General features: G+C 54.5%; 1 protein-coding gene across 29 annotated transcripts in view; it reads left to right on the top strand.

Moving 5' to 3' along the window:
- The window catches only part of HDAC4 (histone deacetylase 4), a 352,953-nt gene that overhangs the window by 317,875 nt on the left and 16,019 nt on the right, over window positions 1–19,059 (top strand). For all 29 annotated transcript variants that reach the window (XM_028831302.2, XM_028831301.2, XM_077956679.1 and 26 more), the window contains 3 exons: window positions 4,095–4,182; window positions 6,349–6,468; window positions 7,361–7,458. In XM_028831302.2, coding sequence (XP_028687135.1) covers window positions 4,095–4,182; window positions 6,349–6,468; window positions 7,361–7,458 — 306 coding nt within the window. The remainder of the gene's footprint in view (window positions 1–4,094; window positions 4,183–6,348; window positions 6,469–7,360; window positions 7,459–19,059) is intronic.

The raw sequence follows: 19,059 nt of genomic DNA, 5'->3' as shown, positions 1-19,059 counted from the left end.
TATGTGTGTAGGGCGTGTTGCATGATATGTGTGTGTCTGTGTGGGGTGTGTATCTGTGTGGGGTGTGTGTTTTTGTGGAGTGTGTGTCTGTGTGGGGTGTGTGTCTGTGTGGGGTATCTGTGTGGGGTGTGTGTTTTTGTGGAGTGTGTGTGTGGGGTGTGTGTCTGTGGGGTGTGTATCTGTGTGGGGTGTGTGTATGGAGTGTGTGTCTGTGTGGGGGGTGTGTCTGTGGTGTATGGGTGTATCTGTGGGGCATGTATGTGTGTAGGGCGTGTTGCATGATATGTGTGTGTGTCTGTCTGTGGGGTGTGTGTCTGTGTGGGGTGTGTGTCTGTGGTGTATGGGCGTATCTGTGGGGCATGTATATGTGTAGGGCATGTTGCATGATATGTGTGTGTCTCTGTGGGGTGTGTGTCTGTGTGGGGTGTGTATCTGTGTGGGGTGTGTGTGTGGAGTGTGTGTCTGTGTGGGGCGTGTGTCTGTGGTGTATGGGTGTATCTGTGGGGCATGTATGTGTGTAGGGCGTGTTGCATGATATGTGTGTGTGTCTGTCTGTGGGGTGTGTGTCTGTGTGGGTTGTGTATCTGTGTGGGGTGTGTGTCTGTGTGGGGTGTGTATCTGTGTGGGGTGTGTGTGTGGAGTGTGTGTCTGTGTGGGGCATGTGTCTGTGGTGTATGAGTGTATCTGTGGGGCATGTATGTGTGTAGGGCGTGTTGCATGATATGTGTGTGTGTCTGTCTGTGGGGTGTGTGTCTGTGTGGGTTGTGTATCTGTGTGGGGTGTGTGTGGGGTGTGTGTCTGTGTGGGGTGTGTGTCTGTTTGGGGTGTGTGTCTGTGGGGTATGTGTCTGTGTGGGGTGTGTGTCTGTGTGGGGTGTGTATCTGTGTGGGGTGTGTGTCTGTGTGGGGTGTGTGTCTGTGTGGGGTGTGTGTCTGTGTGGGGTGTGTGTGTGGGGTGTTTGTCTGTGTGGGGTGTGTATCTGTGGAGTGTGTATCTGTGTGGAGTGTGTGTCTGTGTGGGGTGTGTGTCTGTGTGGAGTGTGTGTCTGTGTGGGGTGTGTGTGGAGTGTGTATCTGTGTGGAGTGTGTGTCTGTGTGGGGTGTGTGTCTGTGTGGGGTGTGTGTCTGTGTGGGGTGTGTGTCTGTGTGGAGTGTGTATCTGTGTGGGGTGTGTGTCTGTGGAGTGTGTATCTGTGTGGGGTGTGTGTCTGTGTGGGGTGTGGGTCTGTGTGGAGTGTGTGTCTGTGTGGGGTGTGTGTCTTTGTGGGGTGTGTGTCTGTGTGGGGTGTGTATCTGTGTGGGGTGTGTGTCTGTGTGGGGTGTGTGTCTGTGTGGGGTGTGTGTCTGGAGTGTGTGTCTGTGTGGAGTGTGTGTCTGTGTGGGGTGTGTGTCTGTGTGGGGTGTGTGTGTGGGTTGTTTGTCTGTGTGGGGTGTGTATCTGTGGAGTGTGTATCTGTGTGGAGTGTGTGTCTGTGTGGGGTGTGTGTCTGTGTGGGGTGTGTGTCTGTGTGGAGTGTGTATCTGTGTGGGGTGTGTGTCTGTGGAGTGTGTATCTGTGTGGGGTGTGTATCTGTGTGGGGTGTGTGTCTGTGTGGGGTGTGTGTCTGTGTGGAGTGTGTGTCTGTGTGGGGTGTGTGTCTGTGGAGTGTGTATCTGTGTGGGGTGTGTGTCTGTGTGGGGTGTGTGTCTGTGTGGAGTGTGTGTCTGTGTGGGGTGTGTGTCTGTGTGGGGTGTGTGTCTGTGGAGTGTGTATCTGTGTGGGGTGTGTATCTGTGTGGGGTGTGTGTCTGTGGAGTGTGTATCTGTGTGGGGTGTGTATCTGTGTGGGGTGTGTGTCTGTGGAGTGTGTATCTGTGTGGGGTGTGTGTCTGTGTGGGGTGTGTGTCTGGAGTGTGTGTCTGTGTGGAGTGTGTGTCTGTGTGGGGTGTGTGTCTGTGTGGGGTGTGTGTGTGGGTTGTGTGTCTGTGTGGGGTGTGTATCTGTGGAGTGTGTATCTGTGTGGAGTGTGTGTGTGTGTGGGGTGTGTGTCTGTGTGGGGTGTGTGTCTGTGTGGAGTGTGTATCTGTGTGGGGTGTGTGTCTGTGGAGTGTGTATCTGTGTGGGGTGTGTATCTGTGTGGGGTGTGTGTGTGGGGTGTGTGTCTGTGTGGGGTGTGTGTCTGTGTGGAGTGTGTGTCTGTGTGGGGTGTGTGTCTGTGGAGTGTGTATCTGTGTGGGGTGTGTGTCTTTGTGGGGTGTGTGTCTGTGTGGGGTGTGTGTCTGTGTGGGGTGTGTGTCTGTGTGGGGTGTGTGTCTGTGTGGAGTGTGTGTCTGTGTGGGGTGTGTGTCTGTGTGGGGTGTGTGTCTGTGTGGGGTGTGTGTCTGTGTGGGGTGTGTGTCTGTGTGGGGTGTGTGTCTGTGTGGAGTGTGTGTCTGTGTGGGGTGTGTGTCTGTGGAGTGTGTATCTGTGTGGGGTGTGTGTCTGTGTGGGGTGTGTGTCTGTGTGGAGTGTGTGTCTGTGTGGGGTGTGTGTCTTTGTGGGGTGTGTGTCTGTGTGGGGTGTGTATCTGTGTGGGGTGTGTGTCTGTGTGGGGTGTGTGTCTGGAGTGTGTGTCTGTGTGGAGTGTGTGTCTGTGTGGGGTGTGTGTCTGTGTGGGGTGTGTGTGTGGGTTGTGTGTCTGTGTGGGGTGTGTATCTGTGGAGTGTGTATCTGTGTGGAGTGTGTGTGTGTGTGGGGTGTGTGTCTGTGTGGGGTGTGTGTCTGTGTGGAGTGTGTATCTGTGTGGGGTGTGTGTCTGTGGAGTGTGTATCTGTGTGGGGTGTGTATCTGTGTGGGGTGTGTGTGTGGGGTGTGTGTCTGTGTGGGGTGTGTGTCTGTGTGGGGTGTGTGTCTGTGGAGTGTGTATCTGTGTGGGGTGTGTGTCTTTGTGGGGTGTGTGTCTGTGTGGGGTGTGTGTCTGTGTGGGGTGTGTGTCTGTGTGGGGTGTGTGTCTGTGTGGAGTGTGTGTCTGTGTGGGGTGTGTGTCTGTGTGGAGTGTGTGTCTGTGTGGGGTGTGTGTCTGTGTGGGGTGTGTGTCTGTGTGGAGTGTGTATCTGTGTGGGGTGTGTGTCTGTGGAGTGTGTATCTGTGTGGGGTGTGTGTCTGTGTGGGGTGTGTGTCTGTGTGGAGTGTGTGTCTGTGTGGGGTGTGTGTCTTTGTGGGGTGTGTGTCTGTGTGGGGTGTGTATCTGTGTGGGGTGTGTGTCTGTGTGGGGTGTGTGTCTGTGTGGGGTGTGTGTCTGGAGTGTGTGTCTGTGTGGAGTGTGTGTCTGTGTGGGGTGTGTGTCTGTGTGGGGTGTGTGTGTGGGTTGTGTGTCTGTGTGGGGTGTGTATCTGTGGAGTGTGTATCTGTGTGGAGTGTGTGTGTGTGTGGGGTGTGTGTCTGTGTGGGGTGTGTGTCTGTGTGGAGTGTGTATCTGTGTGGGGTGTGTGTCTGTGGAGTGTGTATCTGTGTGGGGTGTGTATCTGTGTGGGGTGTGTGTCTGTGTGGGGTGTGTGTCTGTGTGGAGTGTGTGTCTGTGTGGGGTGTGTGTCTGTGGAGTGTGTATCTGTGTGGGGTGTGTGTCTTTGTGGGGTGTGTGTCTGTGTGGGGTGTGTGTCTGTGTGGAGTGTGTGTCTGTGGGGGGTGTGTGTCTGTGTGGAGTGTGTGTCTGTGTGGGGTGTGTGTCTGTGTGGGGTGTGTGTCTGTGTGGGGTGTGTGTCTGTGTGGAGTGTGTATCTGTGTGGGGTGTGTGCATGTCCATGTCGGTTAACCCACCGTATGGCGTCAGCTGAGATTCCCCAGTGGCTTGTTCGGGAGCTGTGTGTGTGTGTGTGTGTGTATGTGTGTGTGTGTGTGTGTGTGTCTCTGTTAGCCGATTCTGTGTGTGTGTGTGTGTGTGTGTGTGTGTGTGTGTGTGTGTGTCTCTGTTAGCCGATTCTCCGGCATCACTGAAGGTTCCCTGCGGCAGGTTCAGGAGCTGCGCACTCACAGAGACCTCTCAGGTCTGCGTGGACCCGAGTGGCTCTCTGGTGGGTTGTGGGAAAACTGGCCACCGCCCACCTGTGCTTTGTCTCCAGCGTCGGTTCTCTCCCACAGGGGCTTTTGCTACTTCAACTCCGTGGCCGTGGCAGCCAAGCTTCTGCAGCAGAGGTTGAGCGTGAGCAAGATCCTCATCGTGGACTGGGTAAGCAGAGCCGCCAGTGTCCTCCCCGACCAGACAGCAGCATGTGGAGAGAGGAGGGGGGCTCTTGGATTTGGGAAGCTTAGGTTTCTGGAAACGGTCTCAAAGATGCGGAGAATTAAAGCCCCAAACCTGCTACAAGTCATTCTATAGCTTCCATTAGCCGACCCCGGCGAATGGGGTCCTGGCGTGTCCAGAAATATGCCTGTGGGTGAGGGCAGCAGCCGGGGCCACCCTTGGTGAGATCTTCTTGGAAGGCAGGCGTTGGGGAGGAGGCTGTGTCCACATCGACTTTGTGTGTGGCCTGGGAGCCTGGGAGGGCCCTGACCTGGCCGAAGGCGGCACTCTCCTCTCAGTCACCACAGTGAAACCCATGCCTTCCTGCTGCTGTGTGGGCACCTGGTCCTGCTGGAATGGGGGCTGCCACTGCCCCAAAAGAGTCATCTCTTTTTAAATAATGCTATATGGTGTCTGAATCTACATTCCACGAATAGGTATACTCATTCTTATACCGGAAATTAATGTTCAAGGTGTTCATCTTACCACTCTTTTTAAAGCCAGATATATACATATTTAGTGTTGTCTTTGGTATTTATGATTTGTTTCATAATTTTAAGGGGAAAAGCAGGCCCTGTCAGTTAGGGTTATGATTTGAATTGGAAAAGTCCTTCTGAGTTTGGGTAAAGAAACAATGTGGCGCAGCCAGGACGGCCAGACAGCCCCCAGGCGGCCGTGCGCTTTCGGAGAGGCAGGTCAGGGGATGCGGCAGAGCAGCGGGTCCTCCACACCCAAGGACCTGCGAGCCGGGAGCCCTCCCTCAGCTCCTCCTAAGGGAGCCGGTAGGAGTGCCCAAGAAGAGAGCAATGTGAGGCTGCTGACGGCTAAAGACCGGGGACCCGTCCCCAACACAGAGTGAAGCACTAGGGCACGCAGACAGGCTGTGTAGACCCCGTGTGGTGTGCTCCCTGCACGCTGAGCTGTGATGTTGCAGAGTGAAGCGCTAGGGCACGCAGACAGGCTGTGTAGACCCCGTGTGGTGTGCTCCCTGCACGCGGAGCTGTGATGTTGCAGAGTGAAGCACTAGGGCACACAGACAGGCTGTGTAGACCCCGTGTGGCGTGCTCCCTGCACGCGGAGCTGTGATGTTGCAGAGTGAAGCACTAGGGCACACAGACAGGCTGTGTAGACCCCGTGTGGCGTGCTCCCTGCACGCGGAGCTGTGATGTTGCCCATGTACACACCACGCGGACAGGGGCATCTCAGTGGGAAGCTGTGCGTCGGGAAAGCCTCCGTGTGCATTTTCATGCTGATTACCTACTCTGTGGGACCGAAGGCACCTGTTCCATCACTCCTCACCTGTGGCTGCCCTTCCACCTTTACTGTGATGAGCACAGATAACAGAGCAGCAAGCTCTCGCGCTGGGGACATCAGGGCTGCCTGCTCTCTTCTCAGGCACACAGCTGTTCTCAGCAGGGCCACCCCCTCGCCCGCCCATCCTGGTGACCACCTGCCGTGTGGCCCAGGGCAGAACAGCCATGGTCAGTAAAGCCCCAGGCTGCCTCTCATGTTGCCCTCTGGTGCATTTGACCTGTGGGTTTTGTGATTAAGAAACGGTGCTTGCCATTTGGGCACAGGGGCCTGGACCCCGTACTGTGTGTGCCTGTCACTCACAGACACCTGGGACTTGTCTCCTGCCAAACCCCCTGCCTGGCATGGGATTGGCACCTCCCGTGAGCCTGCAAGCGCGCAGGCCACAGCCGGTGACCTCCTTCCCGACAGAGGCTGAGGAAATTGCTCACTTGTCAGAGACACAGCAGGTGCAGGAAATTGATCAGATGGCTTCGTTTGGGAAATGGTGGCCTCCAGGCCCGGCTGAACTCCAGCCCCTCCACTGCTGGAGTCAGGATTGTGCCACGGCTCTCAGGGCGAGGGAAACAGTGCTGCAGATGCGAACACTGGGCCTTAGAACCCCTGCAACCCTGCACCACATAGCCCTGACCCACACAGCCCAGACTCGCGTCCGCTGGGTGCGGCCCGGCTGGAGGGTAATGTCATTCCTGAGCAGGAGCCGTTGTTCACTAAGCACAGCTGGGGTGGGAGACAGCCCTGAGGGGAGGCCGCCCTCCAGGACCCGTCTCAGCCCTGAGTTGGCTGTTCCTGCTCTTGCAGGACGTGCACCATGGAAACGGGACCCAGCAGGCTTTCTACAGCGACCCCAGCGTCCTGTACATGTCCCTCCACCGCTACGACGATGGCAACTTCTTCCCGGGCAGCGGGGCTCCTGACGAGGTAGGTGGGGTGTGTAAGGGGGGCTGCGGGGAGCCGCTGTGGGGGCACAGGGCAGACGGTCCACAGCTGCCCGGCAGCAGCGAGTGAGGCCTTCACGCTCGCGTAAGCCCAGACAGTAACTTCAGTCAGACGTCAGCGTGCGTCGCGCCGCGTGTGCACAGGTGGCCTGTGTTTGGTCTAAAGTACAAATGAGAGGCTGGATATTGTTTCTGGTTCCCATCCAGGCAGACCGAGGTGTTTGTGAAGGAGGAGGTGAGCGGTGCCCATTTTCCTCCAGGCAGGGCCCGGCCCACTGTCTTCCACAAGACACCCTCCGGCAAGGGGCTCTGTCCACTGTCCTTTGCCCGGCGCAGGGCTGCGTGGCGGCCCCAGGAACGGCAGGCCCAGCGGCTCCTTAACGTCGCCCCAGGTCCCCCTTCGGAGCCTGCCCACTCTGAACAGAGGCCCCAACAGCAGGGCTTTCATCCAGGCAAGACGCTCCGTCTGCCTCTGGATCTTATTTTTTTAGAGGAAATAGAAAATGACAGGCTCATCAGAGACACTTTCTGCCCAGAGAGACCCAGGTCTGATTCCCGGATGTCACATACGGCACATGACACAGGGCGGCGGGTCCACAGAAATGTCAGTACGGGGCCTTGGTGTGCCGAGGGCAGGGTTGGCGAGAGCCCTCAGCAGCCAGGAAAAGGGCCCCCTCGTTGATGTCAGTGCACCGGTGTGAGTGGGGGACTCCTTCGCGCACGTTTTAATGAATATGCAGCAGGAGATCGGGACACGTGGGCTCTCCCCAGAGGCCCAAGGCTGAGCCCATCCTGGTGCCACCTGTGTCAGACGTTCCTGTCAGACAGGTCCTGCTCAGGGTCTGTGACGTGTGTTTCTCTCCTTGTGGCAACAGGTGGGCACAGGGCCCGGCGTGGGTTTCAACGTCAACATGGCTTTCACTGGCGGCCTGGACCCTCCCATGGGAGATGCTGAGTACTTGGCGGCCTTCAGGTGAGTCTCCTGGCTTCACGTGACACCTGAAATAGCAGCTTTTCCTCTGTGCACACACTCCAGGAAGCACTTGTTGGAGATGAGCGTGTCTGAAACTGGTCTGTGGCTGAACGGGGCTGCAGGGGCCGTTGGGGCTGTCTCAGTTCGTTCTTCAGTGCCAAGCGTGGAATCTTGGAGACTATCTTCTTACCATCGGCTCTTAGTGCTCCCTTCTGTGCATGAAATAAAACCAGGAGCCCACTCGAGGTCCCGATGGTGAGAGAGTGATGGAGACAGTGGCAGGGACTTCTGTGCAGAGTGGAGTGTGTTCATGAGAAACGAAGGCGAAGATCTTCAGGGTCTCATGATCTCCTCATTCTTCTTCCGCAAACCTCTTGTGATGCGATGTCCAATGGAAATAAGTATTTCTTGTTTATTCCTAAATATCAAGAGGCAGTTGTCGCCCTTCTTCCCACTTCCTTTGTGGGACTCTGAGCCTTCAGAATTTAGCCTCAGGGAGCTGTTTAAAGGCGCAGTGTTTGCTTTTGTCATCAAGTGGTTGCTTCTCCATTGATGTAGGCCAGACTGGAGTCATTCCTGTGACCCAGAACGGGCCGCTGAGCAGCACAGGTTTTCTTGTCCTCGTTTTAAAATGGCGGCTTCGCCTGCCGCGGTGCAGTGACGGGCTCCGGGGGAGCAGCCCCCGGCCTGCATCGCTTCCCAGAGCCACGTGGGGAGAAGGGTTTTATTAGTGTGGCTGAACCTGACAGATCGTGTCTCTGTTAGAAGACACTGTCCATATGGCATCAAAGCCCCATACAGTCTTCAGCGTTTTTCTCTTTCTCTAACTCCATGGTTTTGTCCTGATTTACGTACATATAAACCACATGTGTGCAGATGTGTCTTTGTGATGTGTGTGCGTGTGTGTCTGTATGGATGTGAGTGCATGTCTGCATATGTGCGTGTCCACCTGCGTGTGTGTGTGTCTGTGTGGGTGGGTGTTCATCTGTGTGCATGTTTCTCCATGCTTGTGCGGGCATCTGTAGCCATGCACATGTCTTCAGGTGTGTGTCCATGCCTATGTACATTGCACACGTCTGTGTGGGTGTGGATGCATGTCTGTGTGCATGCAGGTATGCATGTGTGTGTGCACATCTCTGAGTACACACCCATGTGCTTGTGTGTCTTTGCATGCATGTATCTGTGTGTGTATATCTCTGTGTGCACATCTAGGTATGAGTATACACCCGTGTGCCTGTGTGTCTTCACATGCACATGTCTTTTTGTGTGTATATCTGTGTGTGCACATCTGTGTATGAGTATACACATGTGTGCTTGTGTGTCTTTGCATGCCCATGTCTTTGTGTGCACCTGTGTGTGCACGTCTCTGGCAGGTGAGGCCCTACACAAGGATACATCTGTAAACGTTTTGTGTGGACTCTGCCACATGCTTTCTGGGGATGGTGAATAAGTCACAAGGCCTCTCTCAGTGTCTGCAGTTCTTCTCTAACTGGGGTCCATTGCTCCCCTTGGAAAGGGTGTTGAGATCTGGTGACATACAGGCCTGGCCCAGGACATGTGGGCCCCCTCCCCAGGCACTCAGTGGCTCCTAGAAGGAACAGACCCCGTCTGACGGCGCCCAGGCTGCTCGGCTGCTCCAGCGGTGAGCCCGGGCTGTGCAGGAGGGAATTCATGAGCGCCTCAGCAGACCTGCTCTGATCTGTACCTGAACCACTTTTTCCCGATCTCATCGGTTGGATTTTGATGTCTCTTCTTACTCTTGATCAAGATTTAATGTAATGTTGACAGTTGTCCTGCCTAATTTAAAAGAGAAGGACTTCCCCCAATGTGTGCCACGTCTGAAAATGAGCTCATATGAAATCGGACCCCTGGCGTGGGCGTGTCGCCGTCTGCTCATGGAATGCGCTCCCGCTGCCCCTCGCTTGGTTGTCGCCCCAGAGAACTGGGCTCCCTCGGAGGCTTCTCTGAAAGTAAAGTCTCTGGCCACCATGAGAGGTGTAGATGCTGCCTGGTCGACTTCCTGCCTGAGTGAACACTGGTGCCGCCCGGGGAACCCAGGGCCCACTGTGGCCAGATTCCCGTGCAGAGAGAGAAGGCAGGCTTTCCTGGTTTGCGGAGAGAAAGGAGGTGGTGCCCTCTTTCCGGTCAGTGGTCCCAGGCCACGTTTTGATGGACCACCCTCACCCCATGGGCATTTCTCAGTGGTGCCTTCGGCTCTTGGATCCTGGGGTGAAACCCTTAGCCCATGGCATCCCTGCTGGTGGGCAAGCCCAGGCCCAAAGCAGCAATGGGCATCTGCCCTCAGGGTCACTCCCCCTCCCGAGGCCCCGGCCGGCCTGGCCAGCCTTTAGGATGAACGTGCCTTTCTGAGTTGCTCTTGACATGTGCTTTAATCTCCTGCCAAGTGTGTACATGATAATACCTTATCAAGTGAACTTTTTAAAGCTTAAATAGCGTCTTTGAAAAGGAAAATTGTTTCAGGGTTTTTTTTTTATTGATTTTAATGTAAAATAGCACTTTGAAGTTTACAATTTATGGTTCCCTGGGCATCCGATGATGGGGAAGAAGGGTCAGAGATTGGTTCTCCCCTTTCTTCTGCTCCTCTCCACCGCCGGGGCCCCCGGGGACAATGCATGCTTTCCAGGCAGCACCTTGTTATTCAGACCCATTGCCTGCCACGTTGCGTTTTCAGGGGATCAAGCCTAAGACAAAGAAAAGATAAGAAAATTGCCCCTAATGAAATCCAGAAGCAGCCGGCACTTTCTCCTCAGGCCCAGAGACTCACAGGAGAAAACGGAATCTTAATTCAAACCAGTCCCAGTGCCAGACGCGGCTTTGAAGTTGCTGAGTAAAGTCGGAGCCGCCGGGGGAGGGGCGTGTAGGGAGAGGATGACGATGGTGACGGAGCTCCGTATCCCCTCCCTCACCTGTGCGCGGGGACACGGGGGGGGGCGTGTAGGGAGAGGATGACGATGGTGACGGAGCTCCCTATCCCCTCCCTCACCTGTGTGCGGGGACACGGGGGACTGTTCTGTCAGGGATGAGCGCCACATCCAGATGCTCGTGCTTCGTAGCTTAGATTCCACTGTGATATTACAACATTTATCAGAGTTGTCTCTGAAACTGGATCTTCTCAAGCAGTTCCTGTAATATCCTAACAAACTGGCAGTAGTCTGGAAATTGAGCAACTGGGCAAAGCCGTTTCACTTTCTGCAACTTTTCAAGTGAGACGGGAAGGCCGAGGCTCTCAGTGTTTGTTCCTTCCATAAGCTGTGTTGCTGTGTTGCTGCCTTTTGTAGACAGGTGTGTTTTAGGAGTCACAGCACCTAACAACTGCTGTTTTCACCATTGCCGAGTGACACCCACTGCACTCACCACGCTGGTCCCTGGGTTCCTTGCCTAAGGAAGTCAAGGCTATGAAGAGGTTTCATACAGACCGTGCCACGTTCTTTTCTAAAAGCAATTTTGTCTCTTAAATGCATCCAAGTATTTTCCTATGTAGAAATTTATCTGAGAAGCACAAAGAAGCAAAAGCATACAAGCTACAGCCTCGGAGCTGAGAGAGCTCGTCCTGACCCAGCCTTCGCTGTGCCTGCAGGGCCGGCCCTGTGAGATCGAACAGTGAGTCAGCACAGTGCCTGCCCTGGAGAGTAGCAGGGGACTGGGAGGACAAGCTCTAGGCAGGCCTGGTAAGACCTCAGGGGACCTGCCCACCTGGGGGGCCAAGGAAGTTTCTGGAGGAGGCAAGCCCCCGGCTGAGTCCTGGAGGAATGAGCCTGGCACGGGACATTATGGGAGAAGGGCCTTCCTGAGGGGACAGAGCCCGATGGCGCAAACCCGCCCATCCACAGAGCCAGGCTCGGTCCTGATGGCGGGGGCGCTGTCAGGGCCTCTGACTGGAATGAAGCGTCACAGCCGGCTCTGCATGTTGGACAGGCCCATCTTGTGGCAGCTTAAGTGACAGACTTGGACTGGACCTGGCAAACAGCAGGCCAGGGTAGGAGCTGGGGGCCAGTGGACAAGCCCAGAAAACAGCAACAGAGATCATGACAGGGCCACAGGCTGGAGACGTAGGGCCATCTCAAAGAGATTGAAGTGAGATGGGATCGAGGGGAGTAACAGCTAATTTTGGCGGAGAGGGCACGTGGCGAGGTCTCAAGGTGCTGGCTTGGAGGAGGCTGACAGGTGCTGGGCAGAGACCCAGCGGGAGAAGGTTCGGGTGGGGGTGGATAAGGGTTGAGTGGGGTCACTTTTGCTTCAGTCGATTTTCAGGAAGAGGTGAGAAAGTGGCTGGGAGCATCTCCCCCTGGAGGCCCCTTCGTGGGGAGAGCCAGCGAGGGCCAGTTTGTATGGACGATGCGCCAGGGCATTTATTGGGGGCAGAAAGACAGCCAGAGACTCCAGCATGGTGTGCCAGCCCTGAGCCCAGTTCCCACAGAGTCCCCAGAGGCGTGCCGGCTGTGGGTGGCCGCAGGGCTGCAGCCTGTTGGCCCCATAAGCTCGGTTTGCTCTGAGGCTTGTGTTGACGGAGGGTGTGGTGAGTGTTCTTTAGGGTCCTAGTGGGGGAATGAACTGGAAGGTCATTTCTTTCCAGATGTTGAAACCCAGCTGTAAAGTGAAATGTTGCATTTAGATGCCGTTGTGGCTTTTGAGGATGGTATGTACAGGCCGTAATTTGATGGTATGCAGTGGTTTAGAGCTAGACATGCCCCGTGACATAGCCCCTTGCACAGAGCACAGCTGGGAGGCTGCTCGAGCGATGGCCCTGCAAGGAAGCAGAATGGCCAGCACCCCGCCTGCTGTCCCAGCCCAGCTCTGTTCCTCGGGAAGCTGAGGAGAGTGGCCGGCACCCCGCCTGCTGTCCTGGCCCAGCTCTGTTCCTCGGGAAGCTGAGGAGAGTGGCTGGCACCCCGCCTGCCTTCCCAGCCCAGCTGTGTTCCTCAGGAAGCTGAGGAGAATGGCCAGCACCCCACCTGCTGTCCCAATCCAGCTCTGTTCCCCTGGGAAGCCAAGGGGAGTGGCCAACACCTGCCTGCTGTCCCAACCCAGCTGTGTCCCCCTGGGAAGCTGAGGAGAGTAGCCGCACCCGCCTGCTGTCCCAACCCAGCTCTGTCCCACTGGGAAGCCGAGGAGAGTGGCCACACCTGCCTACTACTTCTATGCCAGCCCAACTCTGTTTCCCGGGAAGCCAAGGGGAGTGGCCGGCACCTGCCTGCTGTCATGACCCAGCTCTGTCCCCTTGGGAAGCCGAGGAGAGTGGCCGGCACCCGCCTGCTACTGCTGTCCCGACCCAGCTCTGTTCCCTTGGGAAGCCAAGGAGAGTGGCCGGCACCCGCCTGCTGCTGCTGTCCCGACCCAGCTCTGTTCCCTTGGGAAGCCGAGGAGAGTGGCCGGCACCCGCCTGCTACTGCTGTCCCGACCCAGCTCTGTTCCCCGGGAAGCCAAGGGGAGACGTCGTCTTCAGCCTGCAGGTGCAGGTTGGCTGATGACTGAGCGAAGGGTGCAGTGCTGTGTCGGTAACGAAGGCGCCAGAGAAGCCACACTGAGGCCGTGGGAAGGCGATTCGTAGCACCCCATGGCTTCACACGGGACCTCCCTAAATGCAGAGGCCACCACACAGAGAAGCTGCCCTCTCCCCTTAGCACCACGCTCCCCTCTGTACGTGCCTCATGGGCATAGGCATCCTCTGGGCACCACAGTCGTGGCTTCCCTGGGCTTGCCGGCCCCAGGGGTGCACCTTACAGGCATTTGCCAACCTTCTCTAAAGATCCCCTCTCTCCACCCATTTCTCCTGCCTCTTGAGCCCGTGGTCAGTGGGCCTGCCGCCTCGGGAAACTTCAAGCCCGCCCCTGTCTGCCCTCAGGTGGCCCCTGAGGCCAGGAGTGACCTCATGGAAATGGAAATACTCTCCGTAAAGTGGTGGCCTGAGAGGCCAACGGCAGATACCTCAGTGTTATTGTTTTAGAGACTGAGTTCTTTTTTTTTTTTTTTTTTTTTTTTTTTTTTTTGAGACGGAGTCTCGCTCTGTCGCCCAGGCTGCAGTGCAGTGGTGTGATCTCGGCTCACTGCAAGCTCCGCCTCCCGGGTTCACGCCATTCTCCTGCCTCAGCCTCCCGAGTAGCTGGGACTACAGGCGCCCACCACCACCCCCGGCTAATTTTTTGTATTTTTAGTAGAGACGGGGTTTCATCATGTTCACCAGGATGGTCTCGATCTCCTGACCTCGTGATCCACCTGCCTCAGCCTCCCAAAGTGCTGGGACTACAGGCGTGAGCCACTGCACCCAGCCAAGACTGAGTTGTTCATTAAAGGTTTAATTCTGGGAATAAAATGTGAGTCCAGTTTCCCATTTTTTGCAGCATCTATTAAACAGGGACATTCCTTCAGCTTCCTCCTGTGGGAGGGTCACGGAGGGTGCAGCACAGCCCCGAAGACACAGGGAGTGCCGTGCTCAGCTTCCTTTTTACAGGCAAAGAAGTCATGTCCCATGGAGGAGAAGGAACATTTCTTAGTCTTTCCACAAACAGGTGCCGAAGCTGCACTGCTGCACCACATTCTGACCTTCTTATGTCTAGCAAGTGCTTGGGATCACAGCCTAGAGGGTGCTGAGCCCAGGAAAACGAAAATAAGCGTGGGCATGTGCATGCGACTGTGCCCCATGCAGCCTCACGCGTGGCCGACGTGCCAGTGCCCGTGAGCCTGGGTTCATCTTTCACATTTTGTTTTGATTGGCTCTGAGGCAACGCCACACACCAAGCCTAGACACCAGAGACTCTCTTGGTCTGAACTTCATTTAACGGTGATTTTCACAGGACTTGTTTTTGGAGGGGGATTAGAAGTAAAATGGCTCCACAGCACTTAAAAGCGGGGAAGTAAAGCCCTCCACGTGCGCTTGCTGCAAAGCAGCAGCCAGAGTGCTTCGCGAAGGACGTGGCATCTGCACAAAACGTCTGTGGTTTTCATTGAAAAACGTCTTGGCTTTAAAATCCACACCAAAAGCATGGCTGGAAATGTGTTTTTCTGTCCAAAGAAAAAGGTTTTATGACAAGAGCTTTATTAAAATAATTAGAAGCCAGTCTCCTTGGGATGATGTGGACAGTTGAAAGCAGAGGGCGGCCCCCCTGAGTTCTGCTGCCCGTTGGCCAGGTTGGTCAGAGCCGTGGAGGAAGCCTCGGAATGTCGGTCAGAAAGGACTGTGGGGCCCGTGCCTTACAGCATCCAGGGCAGGGCCCTGGGTCTGGCAAGAGTCACAGGACTCCTGGATTCCAAGGCATTCTCTCCATCCCACCACTGACTAGACTGATTTCTCCCCTCCCAGCCCTGCGGCGGGAGTGCCAGACACCAACTCCACGCCCACTCTGAGGCCAGCACTGTGTCTCCTGTGTCGTACACCATGTTTGTGAAATCGCCGTGCTTTGTGGTGAGGTCTGGGTAGGTGAGAAGAAACCTCTCAGTCTGGGAATGGAATCGTGCATGGAAGAATGTTACGGAAGTTGTGTGGACAGGACCAGAGCAGAGGTTCGGGCAACTCCAGCTGGTGGGCCTAGTCCTGCCGCCTGTGCTCTTGGTACGATGTTATCAGGACACAGCGACGCTCGCACGCCGATGCACTGTCTGTTGTGTCTTGGGCACCACAAGGGCCGTGTCACGTGGTCCCAGTGGAGACTGTATGGCCCACCGACTGAGGTCAGGTGCCTCCTGTCTGACCCATGGCAGGAAGCTTGCTGCCCCCAGTCTAGATTCACACATTGTTTCTTCGGCCCCTAACGATGGCCCTCGGGGCACAGTTCCTATGTCCTCGGAAAGCACTTTCTACAGCTGCTGCAGAGGCAGTTCTAGGGGAAATTGTGTGGACTGGGTCTCTTCAGAAGAAAGAACAGAAGTAGACTGCTCAGAAGCCACCCAGGGTCTCCTGTGACTCCCATCTGAGTTCCAGGAGTGAGTTTCTTGGTGGGCAAGGTGCCTAGGTGTGGATTTGATGCGTGTTTGGAGGGCAGAGTTTGTCAGCACTGACTTGAGCAGGCCGAAGCCACACAGTCCCGCGCATCACTCTTCTCCCGTCTGAGCTCGGTCGTGGGACGCGGGGCACCAGGATCAGGCGCCTCGTGCCCCCGACATTGAGATGGGCCCTCCCGCTGCCTTAGTGTCCCTGACGGTACTCATGACCCCTGGCCCTCTAGAGAGTAACCCGTGGGATCTTCACCTGGTGTTTAAGCCCTTGGGGGTTGTGTCACCTCCACCATCAGAAATCAGAGGAACTTTTCAACAACATTCTGCTCTGCGGTCATCCCTGAAAAGGGGTCACATTGAATTTTCAGCATTTTTGTTTCTTCCGGTCAAAGTTGATACTTTCACTGACATTAGTGGGGGATTTCATTTTGTAATAAAAGCTGAATGAAAAAGTTTTAGGGCCGGCCCAGCTGCCCTCTGCCGAGATGTTTCTGGAAGGTCCTTGGTGGTGGGAGGGGACCCTGGGCCCAGTGAGTGCATTTTTGGCTGCCCCCAGGGAGGGGCCTCTGAAAATCCATACAAAGGGAGGCGCCATCGGGTGATGCACTTGGCCCACGCACGTGTGCTGGGGAGGCCGTAGGGACACAGAAGTGTGCTTCGGTGCAGGACGGGCTGGGCTGAGCAGCTCCAGAAAGTAGGCGTTGGTGAACCCCTAAAAACATGGACCTTCTCCCACAAGGGCATGGTGAGGGGTCCCCCAGAGCTCACGGCACACGTGGGAATCGTGGAAACTAGGCTTCGTGGTGAAAATACCAGGAGACTTGTAAAAATTCATAGAAAATACGTATTTTGAAAAAAACTGTGCATGGGTTTCAAAATGTTTTTGCACCAAAATAAATTTGCACTAACTTGTTATATCTGGACAGGATCTAGTTTGGGGCACTAAGGATAAAACATCAGTTTGAAAAGAGCCCTTCTCATGAAAAGAGCAACTTGAATTCTGCTAAAATTGAAGCCAGAACAAACAGCAGGTTTACAGTGAAGCTTGGGTGGAAGAATGGTGAAATCATTGATACTTTATGAAAAGTTTATGGGGACAATGCCCCAAAGAAATCAGCAGTTTACAAATGGACGACTCATTTTAAGAAGGAATGCAACGGTGTGGAAGACGAAGCCCACAGCTACAGACCATCCACATCAATTAGTGGGGGAAAAATTCATCCTGTTCGTGCCGTAATTGTAGAGTACCCACAGTTAACAGCAGGAGCAACAGTTGACACCATGGGCGTCTCAACCGGCTCAGCTTATGCAGCTCCGCCTGGAAAATTGAAGTTGAGCAGCCTTTCCACTCAGTGGGCGCCAAAACCATCGCGTCCAGATCAGCTGCCGACAGGAGCAGAGCTTTCGGTGGAAATGTTCAACAAGTGGACTCAGAGTCCTGAGAGTCACAACAGGAGATGGAACACGGCTTTCCCAGGACCATCCTGAAGACAAGGCACAACCGCAGTACTGGCTACCGAGAGCCAAGAGGTGGCGTAGTCACAGTAGAAGCAGGCTGGTCAAGCAGGAGTAAAGGTCACTACAGCAGGTTTGGGGAATGCCCAAGGCATTGTGCCTGTTCTGGAGGACCAAAGAATGAGAACGTCTGCTTATCATGAGAGTGTTTTGAGAAAGTTCCTCAGCACTTTCGCAGAAAATCGCTGGGAGAGCTTCCCCTGACAGGCCTTTTTTTTTTTTTTTTTTTTTTTCTGAGGTGGAGTTTCGCTCTTATCACCCAGGCTGGAGTACAATGGCATGATCTCAACTCACTGCAACCTCTGCCTCCGGGGTTCAAGCGATTCTCTCGCCTCAGCCTCCTGAGTAGCTGGGATTATAGGCACACACCACCACACCTGGCTAATTTTTGTATTTTTAGTAGAGATGGGGTTTCACCATGTTGGCCAAACTGGTCTCAAACTCCTGACTTCGGGTGATCCACCCATCTCAGCCTCCCAAAGTGCTGGGATTACCGGCGTGAGCCACCATGCCCAGCACCCCGCCCTCCCCTGCCACCAAGAGTCCTTCTCTGCAACAGTGCTTCTGCTCACTCCTCATTAAACTAGGAAACCTTTGCAAGAGCTTTGAAGAGAAACTGTTAGGCATCCACCTTCCAGTCCTGAATTGGCTCCTTCTGGCTTCTTCTTGTTTCCTAATCTTAGAAAAATCTGTAAAGGGCACTTATTTTTCTTCATTAATGTAAACAAACAAACCAAAAAAAAGACTGCATTGACATGGTTAAATTCCCAGATTCCCAGGACCCTCAGTCCTTTCGGGAGGAACTAAATGGCTGCTGTCACCATTACAAAAGTGTCTTGGACTTGATGGAGCTTAAGTTGAGAAATAAAGTTTATATTTTTTGTCTTTTAATTCAATTTTTCCACAAACTTTTTGAAGTCCCTTTTTAAAGGCTCCACTTCTGTTCCACTGTCCTCACCTGCACAGGCCCCTTGCACCTGGACCATTGCAGGAAGACACCAGACCACCTTTCTCATGGTGTCCTTGCTGTCCCCCAGGAAAGGGAGGCCATATTTCTGCTCCCCTCGCCCACAGAGGGAGTGCAGGAGACTCTGAAAGTCAGCGGTGATTATTAACTCAGAATCGAAGGCGGCAGCCCAAATGAGACGTGAAACTGCTGAACTTCCCCACTCACTGATAGCACACACATGCATTCATAGCACACACATGCACTCATAGCACACACATGGATCCATAGCACACACATGCACTCATAGCACACACATGCATTCATAGCACACACATGGATCCATAGCACACACATGCACTCATAGCACACACATGTATTCATAGCACACGCGTGGATTCATGGCACACGCATGCATTCATAGCACACACATGCATTCATAGCACACACATGGATTCATAGCACACACATGCACTCATGGCACATGCATGGATTCATAGCACACGCATGGATTCATAGCACAAAAATGCACTCATAGCACACGCATGCATTCATGCCTCATGCATGCATTCATGGCACACATGCACGCATTCATGGCACACATGCACTCATAGCACACACATGGATTCATAGCACATGCTGATAAGATCAGTAGACTATGGATTGATAAGTTCTTCTGTGTTAAGGAGTGCTTTTTCCCCTTTCCAAATAGAATATTTTCCTTATTTCCCTAATATAACTTAAAGAATTTCTCAGTGGTTCTGTCTTTTCCAGTGAGTTCTCTTACATTTGTCATCAGTTTTCCCTTTAAAGATTCTTAAGCGTCTTAATTGCGTTGTAATTCCTGTTACACCTGTGTGTGTTGGTGTTCTAGGGTGACTAAGGAACACGTGGGCTCCCCCAGCAGGGCTGGCAAGGGCTCTCGGCCCTTTCGGCCACACACAGTCCCAGCACTGGGGGCAGTGGGTGACTGCACGTGTCTTCAGTGGGAGCTGTGGAAAGTGCATTGTAGCAGCAAGGGCAGCCTGATGGGGCGAGTGGAGCTAACCCCGTCTCAGAAGAGAGGATGGGCAGGGAGGACCTGGCCTGGGAGGACTGGGCAGGGAGGACGAGGCAGGGCCAGGGAGGGGTGTTGGTGGGACAGGGAGCTGGCTTCACTCCTCCAGGTTAATGCAGCTTGTGCCATGGGG

The sequence above is a fragment of the Macaca mulatta genome, chromosome 12, assembly GCF_049350105.2.
Source record: "Macaca mulatta isolate MMU2019108-1 chromosome 12, T2T-MMU8v2.0, whole genome shotgun sequence".
Lineage (NCBI taxonomy): Eukaryota > Metazoa > Chordata > Mammalia > Primates > Cercopithecidae > Macaca > Macaca mulatta.
Note: the sequence above shows the minus strand (reverse complement) of the source record. Positions and strands in the feature narration are given on the sequence as shown.